The sequence below is a fragment of the Mastacembelus armatus genome, chromosome 8 (genome assembly GCF_900324485.2).
Source record: "Mastacembelus armatus chromosome 8, fMasArm1.2, whole genome shotgun sequence".
Classification (NCBI taxonomy): domain Eukaryota; kingdom Metazoa; phylum Chordata; class Actinopteri; order Synbranchiformes; family Mastacembelidae; genus Mastacembelus; species Mastacembelus armatus.
In genome coordinates this window covers 5,326,846-5,338,155 of record NC_046640.1, presented here as the reverse complement: position 1 = coordinate 5,338,155, position 11,310 = coordinate 5,326,846, and the positions used below count along the sequence as shown (strand labels likewise).

General features: G+C 41.9%; 1 protein-coding gene across 1 annotated transcript; it reads left to right on the top strand.

Annotated features, from left to right (window-relative positions):
* Positions 1 to 3,523: 3,523 nt before the first annotated feature.
* rad23aa (RAD23 homolog A, nucleotide excision repair protein a) lies at positions 3,524 to 9,656 on the top strand. The gene is made up of 9 exons (XM_026324226.2): positions 3,524 to 3,772; positions 4,541 to 4,702; positions 4,876 to 5,108; positions 5,380 to 5,423; positions 6,435 to 6,562; positions 7,714 to 7,801; positions 8,467 to 8,597; positions 9,107 to 9,268; positions 9,409 to 9,656. The coding sequence occupies exons 1-9, from the start codon at positions 3,707 to 3,709 to the stop codon at positions 9,520 to 9,522; spliced, it is 1,128 nt and encodes a 375-aa protein (XP_026180011.1). The 5' UTR covers positions 3,524 to 3,706; the 3' UTR covers positions 9,523 to 9,656.
* The last annotated feature ends 1,654 nt before the right edge of the window (positions 9,657 to 11,310 follow it).

Below are 11,310 nucleotides of genomic sequence, written 5' to 3'. Positions count from 1 at the left end.
TATTGTGGCTTTGCAGATGATAAGAGTGCTGTGGGGGTGTTCATGCAGAAGAATAGAAGGATTTCTCTCAGAGGACAGAAACAACAGAAAGGAGGAGGCCTGACAGTCAGTAGTTCCTCTGCCAGCTACACCCCAATTAAAAATTATTTTAGACACACACTTTGTTTTCCTTATTTCAGTGTGGGTTTGTATGTGTGCATCTTTTTTCCATTTGTGAAATGATTTATTATATCGTTGCATTGTTATACAGAGGATGGAGGCACCAAAATGAATGTTTGGTAGAGGACTGGCTTTGTGGGTATATTGCTAGGGTGTGTTTATTGTTCACAACAATCTTATTTTTAAAGACAACAAATGGAAGAGGTTCAGAAAATGACATTTTAAAAGGTTTTCAGGCTGCTTTCAGGCATTTGACAGAGTAGAGCTTTTTCATAACACAACAAAATACAAGTGTTTATTACTTTACAATAGAAATTTATTTTAAACCTTTACTTATCAAATTATATCCAGTGAAAACTGTAAAGCTAGAATATCTTATAGAACATGATGCACTGCTGCAGATTAATTAATGTACGTAAAATTGGTCAAATCTTAAATGACTATATAGCAGGAAATTCCAAGATATACATTAACGCAAATAATCCCCTCTCTGTAGCGCACAAGACACTGACATGGGATATCTCCACAGATGAAACAGAGTAACTAGGTTATTATATAACAGCAAGTATTTATTTATTTACCTATTTTTGCTCACATTTCCAATCAGGATTTAATACTTATAGTATTTTCAAACTCTGATATTTTCCTCATATAACACTTGAATGTACTGTGTTGTCAAGTATTGCCATACATTAAGTAAGGCCAGTCTAATAAGGTATGACTGCAGCATTGCAGTGCTGCAGTAGACAGTCATGCCTACAGTCACGACATGGCTTTTCAGAAAAGATGGTATTTTGTCTGGGTAAATAAAAGGCTGCAAAAAAAAACAAAAAAAAAACGCACAATTCAGTCATTTTAAGTAGGTCTGTGTTTAGAGCCATATGCCCACAAATTGAGCTTGTCTCAATAAAACATGGTGGTTGGTTGTTAAAATTTAATTGTTCTGTCCTTGAGAATTAACCCAGATGAACACACATTTAGGGCACCATCCCCACAAAGAAACACATACACGCAAAGATTCCCTGTTTCTTGTTTTTCATCCGCAATGCCTTCCCAGTTCCTTCATCCTTCTACTGCTTTCTGACAATGTCATCAGTGTTTCCTCTCTCATCCTTCTGTGACTTTCCTTTGCTCTTTTTGGCCTTCACCTTTCTCCCACCCAGCACTGCTTTTAGAATATAGGATGATCTACTTTTGAGTTGAGATAGTGTCCATTAGACCAATGGAGGAAAGTGAGAATGAAACAAACGACCAAGTGTAGGAGTTGGAGAGGTTGTGTAAAGAAGGGTGGGAGGTTAAGGAGGGAGAGTTTGAGAAGCAGCATAAAGGAGAGAAATGATGGGGAGACTCTAGCAAACCTGGCACTGAGCGATGGATCAGGGCGTAATTTGCTAAAATATTTATGGTGCAATGCCTGCTAGGAGATTTGACTGGTGGTCACAGTCAGCACAATGTGTGTGTGAGTTACTGTGTATGTGTGTTAATTGGTGATGTGGCTCAGAAGTAGAAAAAAGGGCAAGTAAATCACAGAAAATTAGTCCCACAGATTAAATCAGATTATTGCAGCACGCACACATAACCTCATATGCATTGATATGAGGTTTTACTAAAATCTATCTCCAGGGTCCCCTAAACAATAAGCATATATACCCAACATATTACTGGCCAGAAGTATTCTCTTATTCCCTGTCTCTCTCCAGGAATAGTTGCATAAGTCTGAGTGAACTCATTCACCTATCCATCCGCTCATCTATGACATCACCATGGGGGCATAGACAGTGCTCGCAAGTCTCTTCAAAGGACCAAGAAAACAAATAAATCATCATCTAAGAGAAACACAGTGACACATTCATTTTCATTATTAAGAAAATGTCTGTCACTTTGTCTTCCTGACTTTCTGGTCTCTCTCCTTCTTTGGCTCCTGCTGTGTCTGCAGTACTGCCTGTCTGGTAGTCAAATCCTGCCCCCTGCTGCCTGCACCAGAAAACTGCACAGATACCATGCAATAGAAATAGGAAATTCATTTGTGCTTTCCTGCAAAGACTTGGATGAAACTACCAATACCACTCTCATGTCTCTGTGGTAAGTGTAATTGTAGTGCAAGCATCAGTTAGCTTAGCTTTAACAGCTGGACTAGGCTTAAATACTTCAGGTGTGTTTGTGTCTGCAAATTTTAATGAAGAGAAAAAAAAACTCCATATTAAAATCATCCAAAAAATAAAAAATAAAATTACTAAAGCCAAATGAGACTATCAATTACCTCAGATGAAGACCATGTTGAATTTCACATTTCTCGTGTTTGTCAGCAAGACTAAAAACAAAAGCAAAGCAAGCAAAACAGGAGAAGGCATGATAAACTGATCTCTCCAGGATTTAAGAAATTCTCAGCCCTCCAACCATCATCTTATATAAGGCCAGACTATTCAAAATCTTCCAGTTCATCATATTAATGTTATGGGAAAAAATGAAACTAAAATTACTGATAGGTAAGCATTCATCCATGATCTATACCCCCTTATTCCTATTTAGAGTCACAGGGATCTGCTGGAGCCTATCCCAGCTCTCTTTGGGTGAAAGGCAGGGGTCCACCCTGGACAGGTCACCAGTCCATCACAGGGCCAGGTAATCATTTTAGTAGAAATATTTGCAATTTACATTTCATTTTTTAAATATATTGCATTCTCAGTGGGCTGGATTGGTGGTTAGCACTGTTGCCTCACAACAAGAAGGTTCCTGGTTTGAAACCCATCAGGGGCCTTTCTGTGTGTAGTTTGCATGTTCTCCCTGAGCTTGTGTGGGTTTTCTCCAGGTACTCTGGTTTCCTCCCACAGTCCAAAAACATGTATGTCAGGTTGATTGGTGACTCTAAATTGCCCATAGGAGTGAGTGTGAGTGTGTGAGGTTGTTTGTCTCTATGTGGCCCTGTGATGGACTGGTGACCTGTCCAGGGTGTACCCCTGCCTTTCACCCAGAGAGAGCTGGGATAGGCTCCAGCAGATCCCTGTGATCCTGGTTAGGAATAAGTGGGTATAGATGATGGATGGATGGATGTATTCTCAGTACAATTTAGTTAAGGCCTTATGACAAATACATTATGACAAGTCAAATGTATTTGGAGACGTTAAATGACTGTTCTGGACAGCAGAACTCATCATTTCTATATTAAATCTAAAAAGTTTTAAAACCGCATGATGAGTATATCTGAGTGTAATAGCCTAATCCTAATGTGTAGCTCACTGCAGATAAATTGAATTATAGTCAAGGCTGGACCTATTTTAATCAGCGCTAATGAAAGTGCGTGTGCAGACGTGAAATAGGATGAGTGCAGGGAGCCCTGGCGCATCATCGTCGCGGTGCAGCACGAGATCTCGCCCTAACCAGCGCAGCTCCAGCAGCTTGTCACCAAAGATGGCGATTTGCTGAGGTCTCATGGATACACATATTTCTCGGCTAGTTGTTATCTTGTCCGAAACTTTAAATACAAATTAACTGCTTACCGAGCAATCATTTCTCTATTTGAAGCACATCTGGCTCAGCCGCCGCTACCATGCAGATCACCCTGAAAACCCTGCAGCAGCAGACTATTCAGATTGAGATAGACCCCGAGCAGACGGTGAGTGCTATTAGCAGCTAACGGTAGCTAGCAGTACTAGCAGCGGGACCTGCTTTAACCGTAGCTACGTGCATACCTTACAGCTTTACTTGACTCCGCCAATTAAAAACGATTAAGCTAGTGCGGTGTGGACGAGCTGCGTGTGTTATAAAAGGACAAACAAATGAAACGCTACGCTAAACAACGCGACACCCCACGAGCAGACGTTAGCTCGTTAGCTAGCCAACTGAAAAGCCGTTAACGAAGTCATCGACAGCAAACGAATTTCTCACCGTTTCGAGTGTGTGTCGTGTTTACTCTGCTGCTCCTGCTCCTCGGTAACATGTGCCGTGATCCTGTGATGCTGTGGCCTCTGTGACGACCCCAAGCTGCCCACTACGTTATGACTGCCAGTGCTAATGCTAACACTCATGACTCTGCCCGTTGCCATTAGCCTTCTTGGTAGCTCGTTTGTTAGCATGCGCACACCTCCAACATGTTGGTGAGCAGTAAGTTACATTGTTGATGGCATTTCTTTCACTAGTCATTACTGGTAACACGTAACTCGCCGATCGTAAATCAATAAGTTACTTTGGGACTCCTTTGATTTAGTGTGAATCGGCTGTACCTCAGCTAGGGTACAAGTGCCTGGTAGTTTCATTGTCAGTGGTCCACCCAGACACTTTTAATAGGTGCTCGTTAGCTCATTGAGGACATTTGATCATCAGAAGCATCAGGATGTGCCTGCATGTTGATGGCTATGGTATATTCTATCTCTCTGATCATCAGGTGAAGGCCTTGAAAGAGAAGATAGAAGCAGAAAGAGGGAAGGACAACTTTCCTGTGTCTGGGCAGAAACTGATATACGCTGGGAAAATCCTGCAAGATGACACACCAATTAAGGACTACAAAATTGACGAGAAGAATTTCGTTGTAGTGATGGTGTCTAAGGTGAGATTTTATTGTGGTACTTTCACTTTTAGTAACTAGCTCCTGTGTACTGTAGTGTTTTTTGTTTTGGTTTTTTTGTTGTTGTTGTTGTTTTTTTTTGGGCTGATGAGGCCATTTCACTATTAGGTTGCTAGTCTAACAGCACCTTCCTTTTTCCTGTGAACTGGCAAAAGGCTAAACCTGCAGCTGCCGCCTCGCCCCCTGTCTCAGAAGCACCCAAGCCATCTGTACAGGATTCTGCCTCCACAGCATCAGCTGCCCCAGCCTCAACCCCAGCTTCAGCCCCAACCGCAGCCCCAGCCCCAGCCCCAGCCCCAGCCCCAGCCCCAGCAGCCATCCCAATTCCCTCCGAGGAGGCCAAAGAAGAGCCAAGTGCTGCAGCCACAGAACCACAACCACCAGCTAGGTAGAAGCAGCCTCTGTAATATTAAGAGGAACACAAGTCATTCAGTGGCTAAAATTTAAGCTAGTTATACCCACTTTATCTGAGATCAGGGCTTTTTTTTGAACACAGTGCATAATCTGTAACGTAGCTTATTTATTTATACCATGGAATGGATACTAATTTGCAGCTTGTTAACATTATCTGCTGCCTTGCTCCTTGCCTAGTGTCTTTACTATTAAAGCAGAGAAATGGTGGGGAATTTATGTGATTTTTCATCTTTAATGTTTTGTAGCTCCAGTGGTGGGAGCCAGGGCCTGGATGCCTCCTCAGCACTGGGTAGGTAATGGATGGGTCTCTGCCAGCCTTACATCATGTGCAGCCAACTGGGGCCTGTGAAGCTGTAATAGTCTCAATGCGGTAGTTTGGGTATTTGCTCACTGTCATTAAATGTAAATTGTACAATGTCACACAACTGGACAGTGTTGTCAGTGGTTTTTATACCACAGCAGGACATTTGTTGTGTAAATTCCAGGTTATACTTGCTGTGCCAAAAATTGTAACAGCTGTGAGTCAGGGACTTTACAGGCTTCGATATATTACATACTGTTCCTATATTTAGGCCGTGACAGAAGTAAGCAATCCCTTATTGTGGTGCCACAGAGAGTGATGGGGATTCCCATCAGGTCTCCTCACAGATTATATATATATATATATACTCATAGACAATATGTGAAAAGATATCATACTGTTAAGTAAATCTATTTTGTATGTTGTGTAATGGTTGTATGAGTTATGATTTATGTATCAAAATGAATCCTGTGTAGTTCTACATTTATAGACATTGCAGACAAGTTGAGATTGTAAATTGAGTACAGAGCAGAAATTCCTTGATAGTCACTGGGAGGGATGGCTCTAAATCACTGGAATTTCCCTCCCTACATTCTGCACAGTCTGCATTACTGATATTGACATGAGTAGTCAAGGTTAATAATTCGCAGTGAAATGAAATTATTTTCAGAGCCCATCAAGTCCATTGCTTAGTGTGTTTTGATTTTAGAAGTATAGGAAGTGGTCTGCTTACTTCTCTTTTTTTTTTTTTTTTTTTTTTTAAGGTTGGCAAGTTTGTTTCTCCAAAGACAGTTGTTTGTTGCTTGCTCCCCAGTTGTGGTCATACTGGAGTCACGACATGTTGTGTTTTTATTTATTTATTTTGGTGGTTCTGAATTACTGGATTTTCTTTGGGACAAGGAAAAATTGAATTTGCAGTGATCATTATAAAATAGGGCCAGAACTAAACAATGGCATAATAATGACCTGTGACTTGCTACTTTGCGTTTGTGTTTTCAGTGACTGGAGCAGAGTACGAGGCGATGCTGACAGAGATCATGTCTATGGGCTATGAAAGGGAGAGAGTGGTGGCTGCGCTACGCGCCAGTTTCAACAACCCTCACAGAGCTGTGGAGTACCTTCTTACTGTGAGCCTCACACACACCAAGAAGACAAAATCATTCGCACCAAATCCAGCTCTGTATCACAACAGTTCTGTCTGTACAGAAATGATTTTTAGCCTAATTCATAGAAACATGCCCTATATGATCTAACGTATGCTGACAGTAGCTAGGCTCTGTGCACACTGTGGGAACACTATACTGAGGTAGGTTTCTACTTTGAAGTCTGTCCTCACTGATAGAAATGGGGCAGAAAATAAATGTTCCAAACACTGCTAATTGTAAAGCAGTAGAGTTCGACAGCACTGTAAACTCAGAAAGCTTGATCAACAAACCTAAAAACTGAAGATTCCAGCCTTTATCAGGGACAATATTTTCCAGCTGGTACTTCAGTTCTGGCTAAGTCCATCAAATACATTAGCAACTGTGTGTGTTATTTTGAGAATAGTGAAGCAATTTATGAGGCTGACGTCCACCATGATGGATGGTGCACGTGGAGTTAAACCAAAATAAACCTTAAGTTGTATTCACATTAGGGCTGCGCTGAATACTCGAGGAAATCAATGAATTTGATTACAAAAAATCATTGAAGCAAATTCTTTGCCACAAGTGTTCGTTTTAATTATCACTTCACTATCACTATCGGACCAGCGCCGCCTAGGTATCATTGTTCCACATGGACCGTAATCACTGTCGCACAGTGCATTTCAGTATTAAAAGTTGGAGCTATGGCAGAGAGCGAAACTGCCGGTAAAAGGCAGAAAATGTCCAAAGTTTGGGATCACTTCAGATATGAAAAAGATGACAACACAGTGCAATTGGTGTATTGTAAAGTTGAACTGGTGAACCACAACAGGATTTTGTCAATGTTTCAATATCTGAACAGAAAACATCCATTTGTGAAGCAGACCGGCTCACCCAGCAGAGCTGGGTAACATGTCATTTTACATATCAGTATTATTGTTTAAAAATGCGAAGGTCAATTTTATCCGATTACTCGAGTAAATATTCGGGGAAATAATCGACTCCAAAAATGATCGATAGGTGCAGCCCTAATTCACATGTATTCACTTTTAACTAAAAACAACCAAACTGTCAGCTATGCAGTAACTTTCATGGCCATAATGCTGTTTTTGGGTCATACAAGTGTGTGATTGACTCATGTATTATGTTTCCAGGGTATCCCCAGCACCCCAGTCCAGGAGAGCAATCCCCCAGCACAGGCCCCTGCATCTGGACCCACAGAAGCCCCATCTCTAGCAGAGGGTGAGACTCAGCTCTGTTTTTTCCAAAAATACACACACTGAAGTTTTACATGTCTGTCCCTACTGTGTGACAAAACAAGCACCAGCACCTGGGGGTTTGTTACCAATGGCAGGTTTTAAACTGCCTGAAAAATTCTCCTTCAAATGAAATAAGTGATTAGACGATATCCCAAACCCACAGACACACTCGTACCACCTCTGTGAAGTCAGAACTGAACGATCAGACTTGCTGCTGGGCTTAGACAGGGCACGTTTTCAAATGACTAAAGTAACTAACTGTCATTAGCACAGACACTGGCAAACAGTGACTCATTATATGACTCAGTAGGCACTGAATGTTTCTCTACCAGTTGCATGTATAAATTGTTGTTAAACCTATTAGGTGCCACCAAACATGCACCTGTGTTGAATTTTCACCAGAACGGAGACTTTTGGCATGTGGCTTATTTCCGTCCGTATAAGCATTTCATTTATTAGAACCAGATCAGCAACAATTACTCAAATTGTTAGCCAGTTGGAAGAAAGGTAATTTGAAACTGTTATTGTAACATTCATATAGTGTTTTTTAGGGATAAAAGCCAATCACTGCCAGCACTACATTCATTCCATCGCTGCTGAAGATAATTGCTGGCATATGGATGGTTATTGATTTTGTCATGTCACTAGGAGAAAACCCACTTGCTTTCCTGCGGACCCAGCCCCAGTTCCTGCATATGAGACAGGCCATCCAGCAGAATCCTGCTCTGCTCCCCGCTCTCCTCCAGCAACTAGGCAGAGAGAATCCACAGCTTCTACAGGTAAGACACGCTTACTAACATACTTCAAAACACCAAAAGAAACTATTAAAGCTGTGTAACAAAGTCCTATGGGCTGAAGAAATAAAAATCGGCCTCTGTCAAAACGACTGAAAGAGAAATGTTTGGAGAGATGCAAGATTTTCTGCAAAATATAAAATGTGATGACTTTCTTAGCCTTTGTGTCCAGTTACTTTTAAACACCTAACGTTTGAGCAATCTGTGTTACAAGGGCTGTTTCCTACACAGTTATTTATGTTAATGGAAACCATCTCAAAGTAAAGCTGAGAAATGACACTTTAACATAGTATCATAGTATCCATTTGTTTCAAAATAAATGTGCTGAATTAGACTGAAGGACACATAACTTTAAATACTTCCACATACTCCTGAACTGGACTTTACATGTGACATTTAGATGTTCTTGCAAAATAAAATCTCCCTCAATAGACCTCAACATTGTTTCGAGTGAGAGCCATAATCTCCGCTTCTCGTTTCGGTTCTTCCCCCAGCAAATCAGTCAGCATCAAGAGCTCTTCATCCAGATGTTGAACGAGCCAGTTGGAGAGGGGGTAGAGGCGCCAGAGGCTGGAGAGATGGGGGCAGCTGGGGAGGAGGGGGCACCTGTCAACTACATCCAGGTTACGCCTCAGGAGAAGGAAGCCATCGAAAGGGTGAGTGATGAATAAGGAGGAAATACTAATTTTCTTTTTCTATTGTATGTTTTCAAGCTTCAGATTAAGAGGTGCGGATCTTTAGAAGTGTTTCTCCTCTCTCTGCTCTTTGCCGATCCCTTCCTGTTCGGACTGGACAGCTAAAAGCATTGGGCTTCCCTGAGGCTCTGGTGATCCAGGCCTACTTTGCCTGCGAGAAGAATGAGAACCTGGCAGCCAACTTTCTCCTCAACCAGGGACTGGAGGATGACTGAACAGAGATCACTGCCTTCCTGCGCCTCCCTCCTGCCCTTCCCTTCTTCAGCTCAGCATAAAGACTGCACCGACAGTTTTACTGTACAGCTACCAACCTCAGCTCTACCCAACAGGAGGAGGGTGGGGGGGAGCCAGCAGGTGGGGGAGGGGGGCGGCAGGTGGTAGTGCGGGTGGGATTGGAAGGGGTGATGGGGTGGGTTAGGTCATGGTGGGGTTAACACGCTCAAGTACACAAAGTGGAGGTTGTGTGCAGGAAGGTCAGACTTGGATAATCGGAAGTTGGGGTGGAAACGTGCGGAAGAATTCTAAAATCCACGTGAATTCCAATGGAATGTGCGGGGTTTGTCTAGGGGAGATCTACATTTGATTTTAGATGCGCTTTGTGAACATTAGGGACTTGGGGGGGGGGGGTTAAGGGTTTGTGACAAGAAACGCGTGCTTGTGTCCGCGTGTCTGAGTTACATGTGTGTGCCTGTGCAGATGGATGCAATACAGTTAAGCTGAAAAAGTAATCAATTTGCATTCTCTAAGTTTGTTAATGCTGTAGCTGGATCGTATGGAAGCACATTGTCCTTCACTGCTCTTCAATAACAGTGTGTGTAACTGTCTGTACCTGTGTATGTCCAGGAATGAAATTGGCAGAGGTGGACTGGCCCATGATGCGTTCTCTGTGTCTGAGATGTTGCTGCAGTGGTCCATCAGTCTGTTTGAGGGCTAGGGAAAGTTGAAACTAAGCTGACATAAGTATCTGGTTATTCTGTCCCCCCAACACACATCTATTCTTGCAGGATCCCTGCAGGTGCTGTGCCTGTCTATGAAACACAAATACGGAACTATTTTGTCTTTGTTGATTGGTCCAGGTGCTAATTAACACTACCCAGAAACATTTGAATGATTAATAGATGCAGATGGAAGGTATGCTGTGAGCTCTGTAACCCATCAGTTTTTTACTGAAAATATTTTTGCCCCCCCCCCCCAGTTTATCAAACACATGACCTTTTTATTACAGACAGCCCTCACTCTTTAACTGTTGACCCACTGTTCTTCAAGTAGTAACCAAAATTAAACACCCACACTTAATGTTTAGGTGTTGTGTGCAACTTTTTTTTTGCAAGTAGATGTGTGAGTACTGATTGATGAGGTCTAAACCATCTCCATGTGGTTTTAACAGTGTCAGCATGAGTGAGTCATCCAGACTGTGGAGTGACATTTCTTTCTTTTTCCTCTGCTGGGCAATTCTCTATAGGTCCCAAAAGATGTTTCAGGATTCAGTAATGATACAGTTAAATGCTTACAACCAACATACGTTGTACTAACATGTCTAAGATGTGTAGAAAGCCATATTTCTTGACTTGTATTATTGCTTTTAGACGTTCAGAAAACATAAGTGAAAGACCCAAATCTACCATTTCTTTTAAAGTAAACACACTCCATCTTAATCTTCCCAACTGGAGGCAAATTGTAGACGGTAATTTAAACCATCTGAATTCTAACAAAGTTTAAATAACTACAAAGAGACAGAAGTACTGCAGAACAACTATAAACAGGAGAAAAAGCAGAACGACCACAGACGTCAAACAGTGTGCACTGTGTTGTTGCAGGGAACCAGGGCTTTAAATTTGACTCAACAATTTCACTCATCTTAAAAATGTGCCCCTTGCCTGGGCCTCCTGTTTTAAAAAAGTTTCTAAAACAGCATCCAACTGTAAGACCTGTGTTTTCGATTTAACACTTAAAACACAGACAGCAAGTGCAGGGGAACACAAAAGGTTACTTTATGCATATCC

Excerpts from the sequence above, each read along its gene's own strand:
- rad23aa (XM_026324226.2), top strand. The coding sequence starts at position 3,707 with ATGCAGATCACCCTGAAAACCCTGCAGCAGCAGACTATTCAGATTGAG. Across the intron at positions 4,703-4,875 it reads TTGTAGTGATGGTGTCTAAG|GCTAAACCTGCAGCTGCCGC; the intron begins GTGAGATTTTAT and ends AACTGGCAAAAG. Across the intron at positions 6,563-7,713 it reads CTGTGGAGTACCTTCTTACT|GGTATCCCCAGCACCCCAGT; the intron begins GTGAGCCTCACA and ends TTATGTTTCCAG.